Raw genomic sequence first — 23,747 nt, 5'->3', positions numbered from 1 at the left:
CCAAATCTTTTGTATATATACACGAAAGCAGCAGTCATGCTAGGGGATAGAAAAGATTTGGTGCGTACTGCTATCATGATTACGCATGAGGCAGAGCGAAAATAAGCACTAATTCAATGCTTTAACACAATTAAAATAGTAATTGTTTTTTGTGGTATTTGCAGTAGAATACTTTTTGCCTACCCAAGCACCCGCCACTGTCTTACTAGGGATATGTATTGACAGTTGGTAGAAAGAGAAACCAGTTGAGCCACCTAAATTACGAAATTCCCCTATTGAACACTTTCCTTTGATCAATTCGTGTCACCATTTTGATTCTTTAATCTTAAAAAAAAGTTTAGATTAATTCGTCTCGTTTTAGAAATAAGTGTGCAAAAGAATTTGAATTTAAGAGCGTGTTTCTAACAGTAACAGAAAAGGTGATTGGTACAGCGTTTTGAAAGCGCAATTTCGGTTGATTTAATTTTGCGTTGTGTAATCCAGGTCATCGAATCGATCATGGCGGAGGACATAGACGTCGAAGCTATGCTGGAAGCACCGTATATGAAAGATGTAAGTTGTTCATTCTCACATTCGTTTATATTTTGATTAGAAAATAATTGTAAAAGAGCAAGGCGCTTGCATAGCTTAATCTAAATGTGCAACATTCTATAATCGTACATTCGTAAGAGCCTCGCAACTTTTAAAACGAAATTTTTTAGAAAAAACATATTTTCTTATATCACCCCCTGATTTTATTATTTTAGACGGTATATTTCGGGTTTACGCCAACTGCAAGCGTTCAACACAGGTACATTATCATCTAATTCTAAATTAGTTAGGTTTACGGGAGTGGTAGGTATAAACTTTGTGTGAATACGTTTTTCATCCTCAAATTGTTGAGAGCGAATGATGACACTGTAAAGGATGCCCCAGGATAAGATGGTGAAAAGTACCCTTTAACTGATCGATATAACAGTAAAAAAATATCTTTTCGGAGTGGTCCTTCATCATTTTATTTATCTCAGTTAATTCACATATGAAGAACCGGTCGTTAAACAGGTGAAAATTTGTCACCATCACATAATTATTCGTTTGGGACCATTGGAAACTATTATTTAAAGATTCAAATATTTTTTTTTCGCCATAAATTGGATCTTTAAGTGCGAATTTTCAATGATCGAGACACTAATGGCATTAAGAAAATTTCCAAAAACAATTCCAGTTATTTGACTCCTAGGTAAGAGAAGGGAAGGTTTCGATTATGTCAGTTGGTTTAATGGCACTTTCCACAATCTTATCCTGCGATATCCCCTTTAGTTCTTAGTGTGCAATAAAAATTGTTGTGGGTCGTTTTGCAAACATATTTTTCGCATTTTTTATCTGTATGGTATCGCTGATGGTAACTTTCTCGTCCTAGGACAGCTGTGGATGGTCACCCAAGGTCCCTTTCTACCATCAATTACCCGATTGATGATTCCACTCAATTATAAACTGCAACTAAGGTGGAACTAGGATGTAATTGTAAAAGTACATATTTGTTCATTAACATTTTAAGACACTTAATCGAAATAGAAGAAAACCATTTGAGTTTGTTCTTGAAAGAGCTGAGAAACTATAACCTAACTTTAATTGAATCGCTTTTTAATGCGTCGCATATATGACATTGATTAACGTTCGATCTACGGCGTTTAAGGTTAGGTTAGAGCTGTTACTCGTTTAAAGGCTAAACTTGAAAGATTCTCTGCTATTCGTGAGCTCCGTTTAAAATTTGGTTTCGGCTTAAAAGTTGACAAAATCTTGTTTCAATTGCATGACCGTCATAAAAAATGATGAAAAAGAAATTTTGGTCTTATTGGGTCTATTTTTTCAGAAGTATTGATCTGGATCAAGTTTACCCAGCACGTACCTTTATTAGGCTCTGATACGGTAAGTCTAGTCCTGGCTAGACAACACGTAACGTTTCAGCTACCAGCACCTTCGACCATCGTCAGCTTTAGTTTTAGGTTTTAACATACAAAATAATAAAAAATTATCAATTTTTTGTCTGTTCAGACTGTGTTCATATAATAACTTTGTACATAAAACGAACAGATACTTTTTTTTTGCTGTGGATGCAATGTATTGGTAGGTGTATTTGCGTAAGTTCAGTTTTTAATGCAATTTGTTTCTGGCACCTGCCCGGCCCTCTTCACTTTGTTGCTGTTCGTAGGACGAGCTGAACGGAAAACTAAGGGAGAATGGCGATTTCGGAAGGCGTAGGACACCAGAGTAAGTACTTGCCTCAGTTGTGCAAAACGAATCGATTCACATTAAATTTTAGCAAGCGTCGTACCCGAAGCAGAAGTCGGAGTCGTTCCAGAGACCGACATGGAAGGAGAAGTGGGGATCGCAAGAGGAGCAAAAGCAGAGGAAGGACCAAGGATAGAAGGTCACGGTCTAGGGACAGAAGACGAACAAAATCTAGAGACAGGCGTTCACGGTCCAAAGATAGACGTAGTAGATCTAAAGATCGCAGGTAATTTTTTAGTTCTAAGGATTCTCCACTGTTTTGTTTCTATAAATTAAACTGGCGAAAACGGTTTGAGGTTTCGCCACACTGCTATCTTAAAATTTGTCATTTGTAGAAGAATGCTTGATCAACATTTTGATGAGGGGGGGGGGGCAAAAATGCTTTCAATCATCGGTCAACTATGATACAGATCAGTAATAATTTCTCGTTTTGGTTATCAACTTAATTTAGAACACTCCCGTATATACTCTTTAATTTTTTTAATTTTTTTTTAATATCATTTCTGGTGTGTTTTTGAAAAGTGGGATGTTGATTATAAAAGCTTCTTTATGATGATTGTTGAATAATGTGCAGTTCCCAATAAGTATACGGGGTCTGGTAAAGAGGTTATCGAACCAACCTAATTTTTTAAAGAGCACACCCTGTATTTTTTAATACACACAGATGGTATATTAAATTCTCTGTTTAGAAATCAATATAAATTATACTCAAGCAATTTAAACTCAATAATCAACATTTGAAAATGTTTGCTTGTTTAAGAGATATGGGGGGAAAATAAAAAATTGTCAATTCCAAAATGGCCCTATATTTATATGTTTAAACTTTTAAAGAGAGTAAAGGGGCCAGGTAAAAAAGTTATCGGACTTAACCTAATTTTTTTTAAGAGGTCATCCTGTATACCTTTATTTAAAAGAATGGCATATTAAGTTCTTTTTTTAACGATAATGAAATGCAATATTCTTTCCAAAAAAAAGATTCAAGGAAAGTTTTGTTTTTCATTTTTTTATTTGAACTTTTTTAAATTTTTAAAATCTTTGAATCTTTTTTTTGAGTATCATCTTGGTGGTAAATTTTTTACTTAATGTGCTATTTTTTAGGTTAAAATACACAGGGTGTTCTACTTAAAAAAGATCCGAATTTTTTTACCTAACCCACCTAACAATATAAATTATAAACTAAAATTCGATTTTTTTTTCTTCTCTTTTCTTTAGTATCCCCCTCATTCCTACTTCTCCCTGGATTTCCTCCTCCATACAGTTCTATAACATATGTTCTATGTCTTCTTGTTCTCCGCATATTCTAGATTTTTAAGATTTTTTATCATTTCCTCAAGCCTGTCTGTGGCATCTTCCTACCACTTTCCCTTTCTTCAGTCATTCATTACTATTTGGTCTTCACTTGTTCTCGTATCTCTTTTACCCTCCTCTCATCCATAGCGTCCTCTTTCTCCTGCTCTTTTGGAGTAACTTGACAAAGTGTTGTTTTTATTCCTCTAATTGTATTTCGCTCCTTGTTCTAATTTTCTTTTTTCCTCTGCTCATCATCTTCCAAAAATCCTTTTCTCTTTTTATTTTCCTGATTTGCTCACCCCTTTGTCCTCTATTTCTCCTATTCTTTCCTTCTCCATCATTTTTTTAAATCTATTTCTCTTTGTCCCACCATTCCTTTCTTTTTTCTCTCCCCTCTCCTTTAGGTAGGTATTTGTTCCCGCGTTATGATTTTTCTAATACTCCTTTATATTATTCCACTCTTCTGTATTCTCTCCAATGTCTTCTCCTTGTTCCTCTAGTCTCCCTGTATACGCTCTACCATGCCTCTTGTCCCTACCTTTATCTCCCTTCGCCTTTTCACTTTTTAATCTTCTGATCTTACCTTTTAGATTCAATTCCATCTTTGGTGATCTAATCCTATCAGTGTTTCTATATTACATACATATATGGTTCCAGTATTTTTTCTTTTACTATTCTGTAATTAATTACCGACCGCCCTATTCCTCCCATGTATGTAAATTCACCTGCCTCTATCCCTCTTCATCTTTCTATTTAAAATTCGCTCTAATAATTCCAGTGAGATTTCTCCCTCTTGGTTGCACTCTTTATCGCTTCATCTTGTGGCACTCTTTCCATCTCTACCCATTTTTTGGGATTAAAATCGCTCTAATAGTAGGTAGTTCCTCTTCCTTTTCATCTACCATATTTTCTATTTTATTTTTTAAATCCTTCATTCTCTCTCTGTTGTATATCGACTTATATTCCGCCGTCCTCTTTCGTTTCATCCCCCATTCTCCTATCCTTTTTTTCACCCCTGTTAATAGACCTCCTTTACTCTTCCCTTTATATTGTTCCTCTTCTCAAATGGATCTTCCATATATATTATTTATTCGTTTTTTTTTTTTTTTCTGTTTCCTTTTGTTGTTTGTATCGGTACTCCAAACTCCACCCTTTCCTCTTCTGTTCTTTTCCTTTTCACACTAATTTCTCTATGTACCCTTCTTTCCTCATATGTCAACTAATTATCGAATAATTAGCAAGACTTACAATGGCAGTAGGATTGGCAACACTGTTCTCCTATCCCGTGCATCGAATCCAGCAGAAATCATTGTGGGAATTTTAGGATCATTTTCAAAATCGTGCTGGAATTCTTAAAAACTAAAAATTTTCTTAGAGGAGTTCTTTGAAAGCGCCATCTACTTAAACAAATGCATGTAAATCGAGAGTATAAGTTAATAACAATTTCAGGCGTAGGAGAAGTCGAAGTCGTAGCAGAAAACGAAGCGCAAGCAGAGATGTGGGATTTCGTAAGCGATCGCCGTCACCACCGTCTGTCCGCCTGCCCTTCCCCAAAAAGGCGCGCTCACCAATCGGATTGGGTTATACGAATCGAACATCGCCGCCGCTCGAGGAGCTCAGTCCCGAAGAAAGAGACGCACGTACAGTATTTGTTATGCAGTTATCGCAGAGAGTTCGCGCCCGAGACCTGCAGGAGTTCTTTAGTGCCGTCGGGAAAGTGAGGGACGTCAGGCTTATCACTTGCAACAAGACGAGACGATTTAAGGGCATCGCGTATATTGAGTTTCGCGATCCTGAAAGTGTAACTTTGGTAATGTTCCCTGAGTATTTTAAATCTCATTTAACGCTGTCGTATTTTTAGGCGTTAGGGTTATCGGGACAGAAGCTATCCGGTATACCCATCGTAGTGCAACACACGCAGGCCGAGAAAAATAGAATGGGTAATTCGATGCCGAATCTGATGCCTAAAACAATGACCGGTCCGATGCGTTTATATGTCGGCTCACTACATTTCAATATAACGGAAGAGATGTTGAGAGGAATCTTTGAGCCTTTTGGTAAAATTGACAATATCCAGCTTATAATGGATCCGGAGACCGGACGGTCGAAAGGCTACGGATTTATTACTGTAAGTTTGTGTCTTTGGCTACGCTTGCCGTATTTTAACCACTGTTTAGTTTCATAATTGTGAGGATGCTAAAAAGGCATTGGAGCAATTGAACGGCTTTGAGTTAGCCGGCCGACCAATGAAAGTAGGCAATGTTACAGAGAGGCTAGATCTGCAGTCGCAAGGTCCTTCCATATTAGACTCGGACGAACTCGACCGATCCGGAATCGATTTAGGTGCGACCGGGCGCCTACAGCTTATGTTTAAGCTTGCAGAGGGCGCCGGTCTTCGGGTGCCCGAGGCGGCGGCCAACGCGCTCAGTATGGCCACAGGTCAACCTGTTGTTCCTCAAATACCTACAAATTCAACACCTCCAATTGCGACGCAGTGCTTCATGTTGAGCAATATGTTTGACCCCTCCTCGTAAGTACAATGTTCAGAAGGTTGACCTTGAAGGTTTTCATATGTTAAATGGCAACGTTGTTTAAGACTCAGTATTGCCAACACAAATAAAAATTTTCCAAGGCCAATTCAATTAAAAATATACAATATGCGAATAATGTTTGTATTTCAGCGAATCTGCACACAGTTGGGACACAGAAATTCGCGACGATGTAATCGAGGAATGTAACAAGCACGGAGGAGTACTCCACGTCTATGTTGACAAGGGATCTCCTCAAGGAAATGTGTACGTTAAGTGTCCGTCTATAGCTACGGCAGTCGCATCGGTTAACTCCCTCCACGGTCGTTGGTTCGCGGGTCGCGTTATTACGGCGGCATACGTACCGCTATTAAATTATCACTCGTTATTCCCAGACGCGATGTCTGCCGCACAGCTTTTACTACCTACGGGCAAACGAGCATAGGGTGTCGGTTGTGTTTTCATGACGTAAATATAATTTTTAGGTTAATAATGTAAAAAGTTAAGCAGTCGTGTTATGTTAAATGTTGTTATTTTCTCTAAAGAAGCAATATTTTGTTTAAATTAGGTATGTGTATACTTTTTATTTTACACAATTGTCTTATTGTATATGTATGTATTTATAAAAGCACAATAGTTGTATAAATTAATTCTGTAGGAATAAGATGTTTGTGAATTGCATTTTTCTTATAATAAAAAGGTTCATATTTTAGATTAGGGTGCGTTATGTAGGTATATTACACGCTATTTGAGAGCTAAAGCTAAATTTTTAAGCTCCACTCTGAAGTTGTGTGGATGCAGCCTGTTGTTTTTAGACAACATGTAATTGCCACAAATTTAATTTAAGATTTGGAAGTTGATAATTATTCTATTGTAATTCCTGAATTTAAATGTCTACAGGAAAATTGAATTTATGACTTAAATTGCTGAAACCGGTTGTGAACGCAATTTTACCTATTGTGATTATGTATGTCCTTAAACTTGCTCGACTGCGACTTACTTTTGATGCAACCTATATGGAATCGAACATGTTAATTGCACATTGATCAGTCACTGCATTTTTGTAAACCAACTATATAGAGAAAGAGAAATTGTGAAAGGCATGCAATTTTTATAGGACTCTGGTTATTTTTCTTGCATGAACCGCGCAATTCTAGGCGTAAATCTATTTGTTTTTGTCCCCAACCTAGTAAAATACGGTGGCGACAACTATGATGCTGAGGGACGCACTAATTACTTGTTTACTATTTATTTATGTAATTTATATATTTCAGAAACATTGCTTCTTCAAGCAATCAAAATTTAATTTTTGTTTGAGAACAAGTCCATGTTATTGTTTCTCCCAAAAAATAGAGGTTCCTGGTGCACACATACGTGGCAATTGAAATAGCACCATGTCAAAAGCAAAACTCAACTTGCTTATAGCATGCAACTTCTTGCGCGTTGTATTGGTCCATCTCAAGCCCCTTTGTCCTTCCTTTTCGTTTCGGACTTCGGACTAATTTGAACAAATTATGTCTGCATTTTGACCAATTTATCATAGACGAAAGATGGATCAGTTCAAAGGGCGCTCATTCCGGAACGACTTGAACCAGAAGGACAGATACGAAAGAAAGTGGAAGGTGTACGTATACTCCTTTTACTGCTTGGCTAACCCCTTTTTGTACTGCTGGAGATCACATTTAGTGTTAAGTCAATCCTTGTCACGACGTTTCCCTGGACCCTCTGATTCTTTAACCTTAGTGTGTGGAATCAATCTAATCAGGCTGTCAAGGATTTGTGGGGGCCATTATGAGACACTCCAGGCGAGTTTATCACACCAATATTTTGGCTGACAAACCCAAACAGTAAGTGAAGAAGTGTATTTTGAACCTTATTGCCTTCGTATATACTTCCAATTTGGAAATGGAAGATTATAGAAATTTCTTAGATTTAGAAAGACGTATTTTGGCGCCCAATTCACGCGGGCGATCGAAAATGTTTACGATTTTTTAAAATTTACGTGTTTACCTACCGTTTGGTTTAATATGCGCTTCGTACATTAATTAACCAAACTCATATACCAAAGAGTAGGCCTTAATAGGCCCTATCGCGGCTCATAGTGTCGTTTTTACGTCGCCGATATATCAAAATAGTCAGTATAGGTACCTAATCTTGAAGATTTTTTAGAAAAGATTTATGTATTATTATTTATTATTGTCTACTTTTATATGATAAAAAGTCTTCTGAAAGACGCCTAGTTTTATGCAACCAAAATAACTTCTTGAAACAAAGATCTGGCTGTCATATTAATTACTAATTTTAATATTGTTGATTTAGCTTCACAGAAAATTTAAGTTAAATTTTCAACTTGCCAATTTTTGGATTTTGGATGAGGGACACCTAAAAAATTACGGTTGGGCTCAAATTGTAGGGGAAAAACAAAATCTTGTATGCGAATATTTGTAGTGCTTCGTGTCTACGCCCGTATCAGAAAAGTTATAAACTTTCTCTGGTTACCAAGAAAAGAATGACAAGTAGGTAGTGTATATTTAGCCTAAGCAAAATGCGGTACCAATTTCAGTAGGAGAAATAAATACCTATATTAACTCAGAAGAAATTAATTTAAAATAATTACAAAGGCATCTTTAAAATTAATGTTCTTATTCTATCCAACACTATTGTATTATCACAGTAGCACTGTTCCGGTCCGTAAGGCGATTCGATTGTTACAGAGTAGTCCTTCAGCTTGAGGATACCGTCGTCGTCGTGCAGATCCACTTGGTTCTTTCTCAGCCAGTCCATTAGCTTTACCTTCCGGTTATCGCATTTCTCATACGGTGGAGCATTGATAGTAATTATGTTACATGGAGAGGGTCCCTCGGTAGCTTCTGTGCAGTCTTTAATACTGCTATATGGGTAAATGGCCACTATGTGCTTAGACCCTACAGCGGAAGTAACCAACACGAAGGCATTTGATATTGGATCTACCGTATAAACTGTTCCATAATGCGATTCATTATCAATGGTGTTTAAATGCACAGACTTTCCTATTAAGGATTTTAGGTATAAAGGGTCTAAATTCATTTTGAAATTTTTAACATTTTCAGGTTATGGACAAAACCACAGCCACAGCAATACAAAAACAAACCGTGGCTGTTGTCACGACTACTGCGTACATGTGCTCTTTTAGGTTATGTTGTTAGTTTTGTGATACCATTAAAAGTAAAAATGGGTTTAACTAAAGAACAAGCACACCGTCCTGGACCCTTTAAACAAAGTAATAAGGCACACAAACACGGAAGACATAGGTCGAAAGGATCCATCAGTTCGTCCAGCAGAGGTCGGTAGAGCGTTATAAAAGCGTAATGTCTGAACTTGCTGCCGTAGGTAAAGTCTCTGTTAAAGCCCTGTCGAAAAAGAACAAGAAGGATTTAAATAGAATCGAAAGAAGAAATCGTTCAAATCAAATACGTCAAACAAAGCGCGACGAAGTATTGGCAAAGAAACGCTCCATCGGTAGCGCAAACACGGCACCATTTTTAGTGTCTATCCTACCATTGAATAAGTTGTTGGATCCGCAAGGAGTGCTGTCATTTTTTTCACAATGTGACGAGGAAGTTACCCTGAGAACTGGGGCCACAGGTTGTACGCACATCAGGTAGTTCAATTTGAAAGCATTCTCGAGTTTAGTTAACCTCATTACAGTATACCACGGTTTAAGCAACACTTCAGCTTTGTCATACCCGACATGGATAATGATCTAGCGATTTTGGATACCTTGAAAGTTTGCGACACAGTTCTGTTTGTTATTTCTGCTGTGGCCGGGTACGATTTTGGTGACGAGCTCATCGATCAATGGGGCAATAAGGTTCTGACGCTTTCGTTTGCACAAGTTAGTTTGGGACAATTCCTGTGCGACAAATGAGGGTAATTTTTTAGGGTTTGCCAACGCCGGTAGTGGCCGTCACCGACTTGGACGGCGTTCCGCAGAAGAAACGTGGCGAGCAAAAGCACCACATTCAAAAGTTGGTATCGAAGTGGATGCCGGACGAAAAAATTATGACCTTGGATAAGAGTAGCGACGCTTTAAACGTGCTGCGTAAGATCGGTAATCAGAAACATAAATCGGTTATTAATCGAGATCGCCGGCCGCACCTTTACGCGGAGGAGTGCGAGTTTGTGAATGGGGAAGGTGAGTGATTGAATGCATTATGCGAATTTAAACAGACAATTGCAGGATCTCTGGGTACTTTAATGGTAACGGGTCATTTGCGTGGCACTCCTCTGTCGGCCAATGATTTGATTCACTTGCCCGGTTTGGGCGACTTCCAAATCTCTCAAATTGATGCGATACCGGAACCGCAGTCTGCAGAGAAAGTGTTAGTACAAACAAGGATCAATAATGTATAATTATGTACCGGGTGACTCAATAAGACTGTTCCTCGGCAATATCTCGAGAACCGTTAGTCATATGACTTAGGGGTAAAAACAATTATTGAGTAAATCGGTCATGAAGAATCGCTGGAAAATATTTTCAAGTTCTAAAAATGACCAACAGAGGGCGTAACTGCCATCTTAAATTTTAAAGCTGCATTTTCTTTAAATTTCGCATAATAAACTAAAAAAATTTTTTTCACATTTTTAAAGAGAACCAGTTTATCTATCATTTTCGTAAAAACAAATACTCTTTTATTTAAAAAATACAGATGGTGTGGGGCGTTCAATTGTTTTTGAAATAACCTGCTTTAACTTCTTAACCGTTTGACCGATTTTAACAAATTTTATATGGTTAAAAAGAGCATTCCTTGGGCAATGAGATATATTGTTAATTTAATTGAATCCTTATCCGCTAGTTTTGACACTATGACCCAAAATCCTAAAAAAAGTGTGACTTCTTCGAAAATTGTTTAGTGACGTTACGCACAAACGCACAAAATAAGTAAGGTCTGGGGTTGCTTTGAATTTTTAGAGGCGAAAACTATTTCTATTCGAAAATAATTTTAAAATTGTACAGGATGATTCAAATTTCTGGCTCACCACTGGGATCTCCGGAACGGTAAGAGTTACAGTGTAGGTTAAATGAGGGAACAGTAGCCCCCTTTTGGGCCTAAAAAGCGCATTTGAAATTTTTGAAAAACAAATATCGCCGAAACACTTAAAATGTCAAATTTTGTTTTCAATTTCCTACCTTAAAAGGTCGTTAGCACTTTCTATGGACACTTTTTTTGGAGAATCTGAATCTTGCTTCTTATAGGCGCCATATTGGAGTTTTAAGGGATGAGATAGCTAATAGAGGACAAAAAATAATCATAAACAGTAAGAGGGTTGAAGAGTGTGTGTCTGGAAAGCTATTCCATCTCTGGATATTTTTAATACTTGTATTTATTTATTTAAGCTGGAATCCTTAAAAACCGAAAAAAAACTAGAACCGGAATCGAAAATTACTGAAGCCCGGAACCCTTTAAAAATAATTCTACCTAAGTGGTACGGAACCGGAACCTATATTTCATGTGGGTTCCAATTTCTGTTTAAAACACCAATTGTTCGAATGGGCGAGGACAATAGGGGTTTACAGTATAGTTGTATTCCGTAGTTCTAATTTAATAAGCGTATACCTGAAACCATAAAACAATTTTTTGGACAGTAAAAGTTTATTGAAAAATGGTGGCTGATCAGAAAAAAAATAATGAACATGTGCGGTATTAGGGGTTTATTCAAAACGAGATGATTGTGGCGGGCTCTGTGACGTAATAAGCCCGACCAATCACAAGGTTGTTTAAAATAACCTTGGACCAATCAGCTGCTAGTACCATTCAGATGACATAGGATTTGGCAATATTGCATTTGTAACTTGCGTCACAGGCACTTGTCACTTGTACACAAACGTCAAATCCTCGCGCAAGGTTGCCGGCTCACTTCTACGTGATTGGTTGTAGGTTTGTGACGTATTTAGACAAGCGTTTCAAATTCGGACTAAAAACACAGCTTTTCAATAATTTATTTTGGATTTATTTAACTCGCAAATAAAAATGGAGGACATACAGGTCTTTTTATTTTTATTGTACTTTGTAAATCAGAAATAAAAAATAAAGCCGCGATGCCCCTATTTAACTGCATTTTTTTTGTGGGAGCGTAAGAAAGAAAAGAATCATATAGTTTGAGTCGAGGTTTGGGTAATCCATTTTACCCATGATTATCAAGTCCCTACAAAACCCACCAATAAATTACATTCTTAGAACTTTCGTGTAGAGAATGCCCCCCCAGAAAACTAAACTTTGACCATACTCTCTACAAAAATCATAAACATACTCATTTTCCTAAACACTCCTGCACACAGAAGGAATTGATTACATTTTGCTAGGGGGCTATTCCACCCTTCGGGATAGGGTCATGGAATCTCTAAAATGATAGGTGTCGAAACAGTCCAAATATATCTTTTTTAAGGAACTATATAAACAAGAAATAACGAATTGTTTCGTACCAAATTGACGCCGCTTTGTATTTTGCTCAGGGCTGGAACGGGCGTTGGAGTAGCTAGAGTCCTCGAAAGAGCGGACATTACCAAACAGGAATCGTTAGTTTCTGAAAACATCGTCGACCCGATGGACGCCGAACAGACGTGGCCGACGGAGGAAGAATTGAAAATGGCGGAAGAGAGTCATAAAACCAGAAAGGTGAAGAAGGTGCCCAAAGGTTGGTCCGATTACCAGGCGGCTTGGATAGTCGACGAAGATGACGAGTCCGTGTCGTCGGACGATGAGGAGGACGATTTAGAAAATATGGACGCGATGTCTGAGGTAAAATCGGACGTGGATGAAGGCGAAGAGTTTGACACGCTGACTGAATCGGAAATTGGAGTCGACGACCAGCAGTACGACAAAGAACTCGACTTGGATCAAGAAAAGGAGGAGCTTGAAAAATTGCAAGCTGCCAAGTCGGATCTTATCTTTCCCGACGAAATGGACACGCCACTGAATGTGGAAGCTCGAGTGCGTTTCCAGAAGTATCGGGGGCTGGAAAGTTTTCGGTATCGCATTAAATGCGCTACAACTTAGTGCTGTTATTTAAATTGTAGGACCTCTCCGTGGGATGTTAAAGAAAACTTACCCGTCGATTATGGGCGCATATTTCAGTTTGAGAATTTCGACCGGACCAAGAGGAAAATTGTCAAATCAATAGACTGTAAAGATGGCGTCATGGCAAGTATTTCTTTGATCCTTCAATTAAGCGGTGACAGTGCCCTTTCAGCCTGGCTGGTACATACGAATACACATCAAGGACGTTTCTCAGCATCTGTGGGCAACATTTCAACAAACAAAAGCTCCCCTAATTTTATTCGGTTTACTACAACACGAGCACAAAATGAGCGTAATGAACACCGTTCTAAAAAGAACACCACTATACGAGGCGCCGATTAAATCAAAGGAACGGCTGATATTTCAATGTGGATATCGCAGATTTATCGTTAATCCCATTTACAGTGAGCACACAAACGGGAAAAAGCATAAGGTGAGGTTCCGGGCACAAAATTGTCTCCGGCAGCAACAGAAGTTAAATTGATTAAAATTTGATGCGATTTTTGTATGAGGGGCTGGTGCACAGAAGCACAGATACATTTTATCGTTTATCTGACGAGTGCAGTGATTGGTTGCATAATTAAAAACAGAAACGCGAACACAAATTTGTGTAGTGCCTTGTTATACCGGGTGATTGATTTATCTTGAGATGATTTAATTGATTGGATTATATTTTTTGGAAATAAATTTCATACAAAAGTTGTACAATTGTAAAGGGGTTAATCGGTAGTGACCTTGACATTGGCTTTCAAGGTCATTCCAAGGTCCACTTCAGAATGACAGTTTCTTATTCATCAATTGTTTTGATCTATTAATTAATGTAAAAGTAGGTTACAGTAGGGCGTTTGGAGCTTAGATGTTAGGATCAGGTGTCTCAAAATTTATATACACGCCTTGGCTGAAACCTCGCCCACTCAAAAATAAAGGCAAAATAAATAAATAAATAAATAAACCCCCCCACACATGCCACATTAAAATTTCACCCACCTACCACCACGCATTAGAGTACTTGTATAAGGTCGGGGTGAGGGGAGGCAAATTTAGCAACATCATTTTTTGTCATTTTACCAGAGACATGGCATTTTACACGCTGACAAAATGTCAAAAAAATTATGGCGTCGCTTTTTTTTTAACTCCCCACCCTTATACAATTCAAGGGGGGTTGAAATTTTTTTACAAGTAATGTATTTGGAGATTAAAGCGCGTATATTTATTAGGGAGTCCCATTTAAAATTCTGAAATTGACCTTAAAATGATCTTTGAAATTCTAGATCAAGGTCACCACCGATTAACCCCCTTGCATTTGTACAACTTTTGTATAAAAAAAATATGATTCCATATTAAATCGTCTCAAGATAAATGCATCACCCTGTATAACTGTTGAGATGTACCACAGATATGACGAGGAAACTTAAAATACATTCTTGCAATAGTTATCTGTAGTAAATTTACCTGTGTGATAAGTAATTAATCTCGAATTGCAGTACGAAAGATACTTCCAACCGAATTCGACCGTCGTCGCGTCATTTTACGCCCCCATCCAGTTCCCGCCGGCGCCTACACTCTGCTTCAAGGAAGTCTCAAACAAATTAGTCCTAGTGGCGCACGGCCAACTATTATCCTGCAATCCGGACCGTCTGATTATCAAACGTATTGTTCTGTCCGGGCATCCGTTGAAGATTAACAAGCGTTCGGCGGTGGTTCGTTTCATGTTCTTCAATAGAGAAGATATCATCTATTTTAAGCCTGTTAAACTACATACGAAGTACGGTAGAATCGGACACATAAAGGAACCTTTAGGTATATCTGTTGTTGACAAGTTGGTAGAGTGAGCATGGTTTTTTTAGGCACTCATGGACATATGAAATGTGTATTTGATGGTCAGCTGAAATCGATGGATACCGTTGTGTTGAATTTGTACAAAAGAATTTTTCCTAAGTGGACATTTGAAGAATGTATAGTCAGTTGCAGTAATGTACAGGATATGGTACATTAAATATATCGTCAATCTTAGTTGACCCTTTATAACTAACAATACTTATCGCTTAGAACTTTCAAAAATGTGCTTCTTAGCAAACGATTATATGGTACCTTTGTTTAATTACATCCCCAATGACAAATTGAGGTCAAATGTGTCGTTTAAAAGGGATTCAAACTGTCAAAATTACCTTTTTTTCAAAATCGTAACAAGCAAGTATCACAATGGTCCTAAGTCTAACTGCTGTTCATGAAACCAAACTTCCTGATGTTTTACAAGACATTACAGCTTACACTTTCAGAGGTAGAAATGCCAACTTCAGTTGGGAATAGGTGTCTGCTTGTTTAGTGGTAGTCCCTGATCTTAAACTATCATTTTTCTTTTTTTTTTCTTGATTCCCTTGATGTATGAGCAATAACTTCTTTTTTGAAAATTCCAATTTGTTGGATGTTGAAGATGACCCTACATAAGGAAGTATAGTGTTGGTATGGTAAATTCTATCTAAATAATAATAATAATGCCTTTATTACATGGGCGAAAAAAAAATATACAGTGTCCCAGGTCATTCGTAATTTTTCGATCAGACTTCTCAATCAAAGGTTATGGACTAGAAACCAATTTCGAAAGAAAATTCAAAGGGCTGTAACTTTTGAACTAGTAGCCCAATCTTGGAACTGTTGAAATTATGGATTCTACAGGCCACATTCTATAAGAAAATTTTTTTTCCGGGTCGATCTGAGACAATTTTTTTGCGGGCCTCAAAAAAAGGCAGTGTATAACCTTCCTTTTTTACCAAAAATCGACTACACCAAAATTTCTCGGGAAAACACTTTTCTTATTAATTTTGGTGCGTAGAATCCAAAACAATTCGTACTTTTTCGATTAGACTTCTCAATCAAAAGTTATAGACTAGAAACCAATTTCGAAAGAAAGTTCAAAGGGCTGTAACTTTTGAACTAGTAGCCCAATCTTGGAACTGTTTGAAATTGTGGAATCTACAGGCCTCATTCTAAAAGAAAATTGTTTTTCCGGGTCGATCTGAGACAAATTTTTTTGAGGGCCTCAAAAAACGGCAGTGTATAACCTTCCTTTTTTACGAAAAATCGACTACACCAAAATTTCTCGGGAAAACACTTTTTCTTATTAATTTTGGTGTGTAGAATCCAAAACAATTCGTACTTTTTCCATCAGACTTCTCAATCAAAAGTTATAACTAGAAACCAATTTTGAAAGAAAATTCAAAGGGCTGTAACTTTTCAACTAGTAGCCCAATCTTGGAACTGTTTGAAATTATGGATTCTACAGGCCACATTCTATAAGAAAAATTTTTTTCCGGATCGATCTGAGACAATTTTTTTTGAGGGCCTCAAAAAAAGGCAGTGTATAACCTTCCTTTTTTACAAAAAATCGACTACACCAAAATTTCTCGGGAAAACACTTTTTCTTATTAATTTTGGTGCGTAGAATCCAAAACAATTCGTACTTTTTCGATCAGACTTCTCAATCAAAAGTTATAGACTAGAAACAAATTTCGAAAGAAAATTCAAAGGGCTGTAACTTTTGAACTAGTAGCCCAATCTTGGAACTGTTTGAAATTGTGAATTCTACAGGCCACATTCTATATTAAAAATAATAAAAATTAATAATAATACACTATCAGGGCCACAGGGCACAGACGCCTGATTTCAAGTGGATGTTTTATAATGCTGTGCACTGGAGTTACCATGTACACAGATGGACGGGCGGACCGACCGAGAGACGACAGAAAATCATGAACTTGCTTTTTGTCGCTCGTTAAATGTCAAGTGTCAATAACTGTGATTTATTCTGACAAAAGAACCCTATCCTAATGTGGTAATACAAAGAAATATGAGCTAAGCTAGAAATGCAAAATATACATAGTACAATTCCTTATTTAACAGGAGCGTTTTTCATAGATTTACAAGTCAGTAGACCACCAGATTTCGTGAATAATTTTTTTCCCTGCCACTGGCAAACACAATCTTCATTTGTGGTCAAGTCGACCTGCAGCTTCTCCCAAACTTTCTTTTTTGGATTTAAAACGTCGTCCGGAGTCCCCTCCTCGTAACCTTCAACGTACACCCTTTCACCAGCGGGTGTTCCTCCAGGAGGGCAAACGATTTCTATCTCCTTTGGCGCCCTACAAGAACAACAAGTATCTACGTGTTAGCTTTACATTAAATAAACCTACAAATTGGCACAGAGCAGCATCCCTTTCGATTCGATACCCCTAAGCTTCGCCGGTTTTAAGTTGCAAAGAACAAGTACCAGTGCGTCTTGCATTTCCTCAATTGGAACGTAATTAACCAACCCGCTGACGATAGTGCGGAGGGAACCCTCACCCACGTCGATCTTCTCCACGTATAAACCATCGGCATCCGGATGTTTTGAGACTTCGACAATTTTACCAATTCGCATGTCTAGCCGAGAAGGTGTCGCCTCCTCATTAGGAACAGCAGTAGTCGATCCGCCCTCTACAAGCAAAATGTTAACACTAAAAAAAATGTGCCCGGCATACTTTTCCTAGCGGCGGCAACGGGGAATGCCTTCTCCACAATCTGCCTCAAATTCGGCTCCTCAAACTCCTTGCGTATCGGCTCCAGTAACTTATTAATATAAGTTTCGACACCAACTTTGAGATCGCCCGGATGTAGATCTTTTTTCCCGAAGGAATCTTCGATTACATCATACCGCTCGAATACGATGTCACCCCCGTGATTCTTGCTCCTTGTAATCACGAACTTTTCGTCGGCTTTCATCAGGAGGGGGAAAATTACGTGTTTTAGTAACGATAACAAGCCGTTATTTTCCACGTTGCCCTTTTCACAGAACGCCTTTTTCATCTTATTTTTTAGGGTGGCCATTGACTCAAGAATGTCTACTTTACGTTCGTCCTCGGGTAGCGTTACTTTTCCTCCTGACAAGTCGAGAACTACAAGGGATCATAAAAAAAGATCATTTGCGATTCAATGGGAAACTCACCAGAGGGACTTGTCAAATGTATTCGCTTTTCGTAACCCAAAACCGGCAAGTACTTCTCGGCGAATTCGAAAATTTTCTTTTGTTTCACTGTGCCGAAGTGAACATCTACCTTTAGGTGTTCCTCGTCTAAGGCTTGCAGACCTGGCCAGGAGAAGGTCACGAGAGTGTATCACTTACCGATCTACTTACTTGGGTATAACAGGGCACTTAGTAGAGGATGCTCCACTTGCGCGACGACTTCTTCGGCCCCCAATCGTGCATCCTCCGTACTTACAAGTGAGCTCAGTTTGTAAGCGTCCAACGTGTACTCCCTCGACAGTTGAAAGTCGGTACCTCTCACAAAACGAAGACCGTCCGTGTTGATCCCGATCGACTTGCACATTACCTTAATCGCACTTTCGTAATAGTCACAACGCAAAGGAAGCGCGTCCCATGACGATTTTCTGTTATCCAAAAATGTGTGCAAGTCGGCGAGTAACACAGTGACGTTGGCCCCTGCACGCAGAAAATCCGCAATCTTTGATACGGCGACAAAATACGACAGGTCCAACTTCTCGGCTACTGCCAGTCCCCAGTAGATTTTCAACTCTCGCTCCTTTAGGATCGATCTTAGCTTTTCCCCATCGGAGACTGCCACCAAGTTTCGAGTAATTAAATCGTATCTATCTTCCACGGAAAGAGACATTTTTAATTTGTGCAAGTGCAAAACTATAAAATTAACAATAAACGATGATAAGACTTTAATCGGAGGGAAATGCCGGTAAATGATGATGAAATTTTGAGGTTCGTTTCATTCGTTCATTGGTTGTTTATTTTTGTACCTGACTGGGGATTCCCCCACCCACTTGTACTATAAAAGTAGACAAGACAACGTCGCATCAGCTGATTTGTGTTTTCCTAAGTGTCAAAGGAACATTTAAATAAACTTAAAAATAAGGGTGTTAATGCTTGTTAATTTTTAGGGGGAGGATTTCCACTATTTTCATCTTAAAGGACACCTAGATACCAAACTTTGTGGTGATCAAAAGGATAAAATCCATGTCATTGTTTAAATACTTTTAAATAATGTCCATGCCTCCTTGGAGACAGATACCTGGAACCGAGGAGGGTGAGGGCTAAACAGGGCTTCATTGAGAGCAACGGGCTCTGAACTCAGTTGTGAAGAAAGGGGGTAGGCACAATGGGCCTCTGGTGTGCCTAAGTGCTGCCCGGTCGGGCTCCCCTGCGAATAGGTAGATAGATAGAAGGGCATGCAAACTTAAGGTAGGAATTTTGGTTATGTTTGCTGAGAAAAACAAGAAGATCAAGTGAAAACAAAAATAAGTTTCTGTCAAGTCGCCTCTGGAATTGTTGCTTACATGGGAAATCGTACTTAACTTGAACTTCCAAAGGTGACTCGACAGCAACTCATTTTTGATCGCCTGTTACCTCCCAAATGAAATGTTTTGACCCATATAGGACACCCTGTATAGGACATGGAAATTTTAAAATGCATTAACTAAGTAAAATAATTTACGCCTAGCGATTTCCAGTGGTTTTATGTGTGTTTAGGTCCTGTCTTTGTCTTTACAGACCCTTTCTCGAGTTATGAAAGGCTTATACCTTGTAGAAAATTTTTACTGCGCTCTTGAAGACTTAAAAACCTTTGGAAGGGGTCTAGTAGCCATGGGAAAAGGCTCAAAATGCTAAAGCCGCACCGAACCCAAAATCTAGTCTAGAAAGCTTTCTAGAATCCCAAGTTGGATCCAGTGTGCTGGAAATCTTTTTAAAACAACTGTGGCTTTTCAGAAATGTTCAGCTCAAAGTTTTTCATACTCTTGAAAGGGCCTAAAGCTCTACTAAGGGTTTCAAAAATCTCTGGACAGCACTGAAATACACTATAGGGCTTTTATATACACTTTCCGGAGTGCTAGATTGCTTTAAAACAATTTCCAGAGCTTGGCAACATTCAAGACCTTCTAAAAAAGCCTTCCAATTTATTACCAAATAATTCAGTCATTGAAGGTATTCTTCAAAGTTGACTCTATGCCGGGGTTGCGTTTTTTTTATGGGTGAAAATTTCCGAACATATTGAAAAATAATTTTAGAATTATAAATTCAAACGGTAATTGCTCGACATCAATGAGCATCAAAATACATTAAGATTTAATAGTTGCCGGCCCGTGTGGTGCAGTTCAGTTAAAGCTGAACTGTGGTGCTAAGGGTCCCTGGTTCGAATCCAGGATATTTGTAAATGTATAGTGGGTTGGGTTGGTAGGGCAGCCATGGCTGAAACCCCGCCCACTCAAAAATAAAGGCAAAATAAAATAAATAAATAGTCACCCCCTAGAATTAAAAAAAAAATGTCTTCGAAATGTTCTTTAGCAACTTGATGGGGTGATTAAATATATAACCGATTTGCGTGAACTCATGATACATCTACTTACCCTCTACTTCAAATATGAATATGTGCTAATGATTGCTTACTATTTCTTAGGGGAGAAAACTTCCCTGTTTTTAAAAATAGATTTCAGCTGGTAATTGAAAACCACCCCCTATGACATCTCAGGTGCAGAATTGTGTGAGCCCAACCCCAATCAATTAATCACTGGGTATGCAACCCATCTTATGTGCTCATTTAAAACACTAATCCTTGGAGCAATTTAGGGTCTTCAGGAAGAGTGAATGCGTCATCTCTCGCCTTCTTAGCTACCGGTTCCTGTAGATGTGCGAATGGGTGTAAGTGTGCTGTGCCTAAGTAAAATTAAATTACTTGGTTCCTTTCATTGATCGACGAGGGCGACCTCTTTCGGCTTTTGAATTACTTAGAGTGACTTTATAGAGACAGTGGCGACGACAGGGTATCTCGTTTTTGATTGGCCGTTGGTTCCGGTCGCCATATTGGGGCTAAATTCCAAACTGGCCAATAGAAATCCTCCAAAATGACGCGGTACACTCCGTGCTATAATTATTAATTATACTGTTTTGACCTGTAATTGTCATGGATTCAGGTTCCTATAATAGTTTACACTTTGCTTCTTATATTTGCTTTATTTTACGTTTTCCATCTCCAGGTTTATATTAACTTTCTCTATTAACCTTGTTTGTTGCCACTGTCTATAAAGTCACTGTAGACTGCTCTACCAACCCAACCCACTATACATTTACAAATATTCATGCCCGAACCCGGATTCGAACCAGGGACCCTTAATACCAGTCCAGTTTCAACTGGACTGCGTCACACAGCATTGACAGTTTTCCAAGAGGCTTTAGAACCTTTAATAGACATTTAGTATTTAAAACCCTTTAACAGAAGAGCCTCCTAGTCATAAAGGTTTTTAATAAATTTAACCTTTTAAAATTATATTGTTTTCTTGTCACCAAAACTTTAAGGATTGTTGGTCAATTAGTCCCTATTGTTTTTGAGGCACTTTACAGTCCTCAAGAGCTTCCAATGCAAGAATAACTGGATAGGATTCTCAAAATTGGGTAATTGTAGGGGTGGGTCCTGAAGAGAAGGGCTCTGCAGGAACTTCAGAGGGCTTAAAAACGAATTTGAAATTATAAAAGTTTATTTAATTACAGAGATAATGAATCAACATCATTTAATAGGAGCATTTTTTAAAGATTTTGATTTAAAAATCCCTCCACTTTTCGTTATTAAATTGTTGCCTTGCCACTGCGCTACATAATCGCCGTTGGTTTTTAAATCGACCTGCAGTTTCTCCCAAATCTTCTTCTTTGGATTTAAGATCTCCTTCGGTTTTTCCTCTTCGTAATTTTCGATAAACACCGGTTCGCCTATGACCGCCTCCTTGGGTACCTCCAAAAGTTCAACTTGCCTCGGTTCGTCGCTGCAAAAACACGGTAAGGGCGGCACAAAAAACAGAGTGACTTACACAGAAGCGCAGAGCACCATTCCCTGGGATTCGATGCCCCTCATTTTTGCCGGTTTTAAATTACACAGGACGACTACCATGCGATTTTGCATTTCATCAATTGGTACGAAATTTACTAGACCACTGACGATGGTTCGTGGCTTATCCTCGCCCAGATCGATTTTTTCAACGTATAAACTGTCTGCGTCGGGGTGTTTGGAAACTTCGACGATTTTACCAATTCTGATATCCAAATGGGCGGGTGTGATCACATCATCATTCGCAACCGACTCTAAAACAACACCTGTAGTCATAGTTGGTTAAGTTAGCAGTCTCACTTTGCTTCTTCGCGACCGGATACGCCTTTTCAACCAATTTCTTCAAGACGGGATCCTCAAAAGTTTTTCTAACTGGCTCCAAAAGCCTATTAATATAACCCTCAACCGCCGTCTTCAAATCTGCCGGATGTAGCTTCATCATCTTAAAACACTCCTCCAGTTCAGAGTAGGTATCAAACATCAAGCTACCTCCATTCTCGGCATTTCGCACCACCACAAACTTCTCGTCAGACTTAAACAAGGGAAAAATGACGTGCTTGGTAAACGACAATATGCCATTATTCTCGACGTTACCCGGCTCACAGAAGGCCTTCGCAAGTTTCTTTTTTACACTTGCGGGTGGATCTAACAAATCGATTTTACTTTCGTCTTCGGACGACGACATTTTCGTGCCGGTCAATCCCGGTACCATTGGGTTCATTAGGTGTGCCCGTTTTTGATACCCCAACTGTGGCAAATACTTTTCGGCGAAAGTGAAAATTTTCCTTTGATCCACGCCGCCGAATTGTGCGTCTACCTTTAAGTACTCCTCATCTAAAGCCTGCAACCCTAGAAATAAGACCGGTAGAATTGAGCTACAATTGTCTTAACACGCACCTGGATATAATAGTCCGCTAACCAAAGGATGATCAACTTGCTTAACAACTTCGGCGCCCGCCTTTTTCGCGTCATGCTCGGTGATCACCGAAGCCAGTCGATAAACGTCCAAAGTGTACTCCTTAGACAATTCGAAGTTGGTACCCTTCTCAAACTTTAACTTATCAATCGATACACCGATCGACTTAAGCATACTCTTAATCGAATGCTCGTAATACTGCACTCTTAAAGCTAGAAGTTCCCACGGAGCCTTCATATTGTCCAGATACGCGTGTAAGTCGGCGAAGAGGATGGTAACCTCGGCTCCGGCTCTTAAGAAATCCGCTATCTTTGACATTGGAACAAAGTAAGCGACGTGAGGCTTGCCAGTAGTTGCCGTTCCCCAATAGATCTTCAAATCGCGTTCCTTAAGTATAGTCTTAATTTTTTCCTCCCCAAGCACTTCTTGCAGGTTGCGGGCGATTAGGTCATATTTTTCTTCGGCGGAGAGTTGCATTTTGTTAGCAATTACCATAATTAATGGTAAAATCTATGAGCGCATATGGTCCAAGCTTTTAACCAAATTTTGAAAGGATCGGTCGTGGGTTTGACGGATACCTAACCTAAAAATGATGCAAATGCGGGGTTGCCAGATTTAAACTGTTCCATGCACCACGGTCTGATTCGATGTACAGGCTATTTCATAAGATACGGACAATTAATAACAGGTAATTTGCTAAAATCCATCAAATACTGCATTAAATGATTTTCAGGAGTTTAAAAAGTCACTTCTAAATACACAGAAGAGTTTAGGATCTTAAGAGCTTTATACTATACAGAAACCTTAA

The 23,747-nt window shown here is 38.6% G+C and overlaps 5 protein-coding genes across 6 annotated transcripts; 2 read left to right on the top strand and 3 right to left on the bottom strand.

Annotated features, from left to right (window-relative positions):
• The first annotated feature begins 262 nt into the window (after nucleotides 1–262).
• On the top strand, nucleotides 263–6,801 carry LOC116170164 (RNA-binding protein 39). Of its 2 annotated transcripts, XM_031486384.1 has the most exons (8): nucleotides 263–419; nucleotides 484–552; nucleotides 2,192–2,250; nucleotides 2,303–2,497; nucleotides 5,011–5,371; nucleotides 5,423–5,689; nucleotides 5,739–6,091; nucleotides 6,243–6,801. In XM_031486384.1, exons 2-8 carry the CDS (start codon nucleotides 499–501, stop codon nucleotides 6,532–6,534), a joined length of 1,581 nt encoding a protein of 526 aa, XP_031342244.1. In that variant the 5' UTR covers nucleotides 263–419; nucleotides 484–498; the 3' UTR covers nucleotides 6,535–6,801. The 2 variants fall into 2 exon arrangements, with proteins under 2 accessions (XP_031342244.1, XP_031342243.1); XM_031486383.1 differs by having other exon boundaries at nucleotides 271–552.
• Nucleotides 6,802–8,603: 1,802 nt separating this feature from the next.
• LOC116170887 (gem-associated protein 6-like) lies at nucleotides 8,604–9,223 on the bottom strand. The gene has a single exon (XM_031487437.1). The coding sequence runs from the start codon at nucleotides 9,153–9,155 to the stop codon at nucleotides 8,703–8,705; it is 453 nt and encodes a 150-aa protein (XP_031343297.1). The 5' UTR covers nucleotides 9,156–9,223; the 3' UTR covers nucleotides 8,604–8,702.
• On the top strand, nucleotides 9,220–15,230 carry LOC116170881 (pre-rRNA-processing protein TSR1 homolog). Its single transcript, XM_031487429.1, has 10 exons — nucleotides 9,220–9,411; nucleotides 9,459–9,729; nucleotides 9,777–9,963; nucleotides 10,011–10,263; nucleotides 10,309–10,450; nucleotides 12,583–13,098; nucleotides 13,147–13,270; nucleotides 13,320–13,580; nucleotides 14,632–14,947; nucleotides 14,995–15,230. Exons 1-10 carry the CDS (start codon nucleotides 9,300–9,302, stop codon nucleotides 15,141–15,143), a joined length of 2,331 nt encoding a protein of 776 aa, XP_031343289.1. The 5' UTR covers nucleotides 9,220–9,299; the 3' UTR covers nucleotides 15,144–15,230.
• Nucleotides 15,231–16,931: 1,701 nt separating this feature from the next.
• On the bottom strand, nucleotides 16,932–18,935 carry LOC116170884 (tyrosine--tRNA ligase, cytoplasmic-like). The gene is made up of 5 exons (XM_031487431.1): nucleotides 18,318–18,935; nucleotides 18,129–18,269; nucleotides 17,665–18,078; nucleotides 17,338–17,620; nucleotides 16,932–17,286 (listed from the first exon to the last, which is right to left on the bottom strand). The coding sequence occupies exons 1-5, from the start codon at nucleotides 18,811–18,813 to the stop codon at nucleotides 17,037–17,039; spliced, it is 1,584 nt and encodes a 527-aa protein (XP_031343291.1). The 5' UTR covers nucleotides 18,814–18,935; the 3' UTR covers nucleotides 16,932–17,036.
• Nucleotides 18,936–21,661: 2,726 nt separating this feature from the next.
• LOC116170882 (tyrosine--tRNA ligase, cytoplasmic-like) lies at nucleotides 21,662–23,527 on the bottom strand. The gene is made up of 4 exons (XM_031487430.1): nucleotides 22,921–23,527; nucleotides 22,324–22,872; nucleotides 22,007–22,277; nucleotides 21,662–21,961 (listed from the first exon to the last, which is right to left on the bottom strand). Exons 1-4 carry the CDS (start codon nucleotides 23,432–23,434, stop codon nucleotides 21,709–21,711), a joined length of 1,587 nt encoding a protein of 528 aa, XP_031343290.1. The 5' UTR covers nucleotides 23,435–23,527; the 3' UTR covers nucleotides 21,662–21,708.
• Between the last annotated feature and the right edge of the window lie 220 nt (nucleotides 23,528–23,747).

The sequence above is a fragment of the Photinus pyralis genome, unplaced genomic scaffold, assembly GCF_008802855.1.
Source record: "Photinus pyralis isolate 1611_PpyrPB1 unplaced genomic scaffold, Ppyr1.3 Ppyr1.4_LG5, whole genome shotgun sequence".
Classification (NCBI taxonomy): domain Eukaryota; kingdom Metazoa; phylum Arthropoda; class Insecta; order Coleoptera; family Lampyridae; genus Photinus; species Photinus pyralis.
This window is presented reverse-complemented; position numbering and strand designations above follow the sequence as displayed.

Bases quoted from the DNA above. Each gene is read 5' to 3' on its own strand.
- LOC116170164 (XM_031486384.1), top strand. From the start codon at position 499: ATGGCGGAGGACATAGACGTCGAAGCTATGCTGGAAGCACCGTATATG. The intron at 553-2,191 runs GTAAGTTGTTCA...TGCTGTTCGTAG, and splicing joins AAGCACCGTATATGAAAGAT to GACGAGCTGAACGGAAAACT. The intron at 2,498-5,010 runs GTAATTTTTTAG...TAACAATTTCAG, and splicing joins AGTAGATCTAAAGATCGCAG to GCGTAGGAGAAGTCGAAGTC.
- LOC116170884 (XM_031487431.1), bottom strand. From the start codon at position 18,813: ATGTCTCTTTCCGTGGAAGATAGATACGATTTAATTACTCGAAACTTG. The intron at 18,270-18,317 runs GTAAGTAGATCG...TCTCCTGGCCAG, and splicing joins AAGTGCCCTGTTATACCCAA to GTCTGCAAGCCTTAGACGAG. The intron at 17,621-17,664 runs GTATGCCGGGCA...TTTTGCTTGTAG, and splicing joins CGTTGCCGCCGCTAGGAAAA to AGGGCGGATCGACTACTGCT.
- LOC116170882 (XM_031487430.1), bottom strand. From the start codon at position 23,434: ATGGTAATTGCTAACAAAATGCAACTCTCCGCCGAAGAAAAATATGAC. The intron at 22,873-22,920 runs GTGCGTGTTAAG...TCTTATTTCTAG, and splicing joins TAGCGGACTATTATATCCAG to GGTTGCAGGCTTTAGATGAG. The intron at 21,962-22,006 runs GTAAGTCACTCT...GTGTTTTTGCAG, and splicing joins ATGGTGCTCTGCGCTTCTGT to CGACGAACCGAGGCAAGTTG.
- LOC116170887 (XM_031487437.1), bottom strand. From the start codon at position 9,155: ATGAATTTAGACCCTTTATACCTAAAATCCTTAATAGGAAAGTCTGTG.
- LOC116170881 (XM_031487429.1), top strand. From the start codon at position 9,300: ATGGGTTTAACTAAAGAACAAGCACACCGTCCTGGACCCTTTAAACAA. The intron at 9,964-10,010 runs GTTAGTTTGGGA...GTAATTTTTTAG, and splicing joins TGACGCTTTCGTTTGCACAA to GGTTTGCCAACGCCGGTAGT. The intron at 13,581-14,631 runs GTGAGGTTCCGG...CTCGAATTGCAG, and splicing joins CAAACGGGAAAAAGCATAAG to TACGAAAGATACTTCCAACC.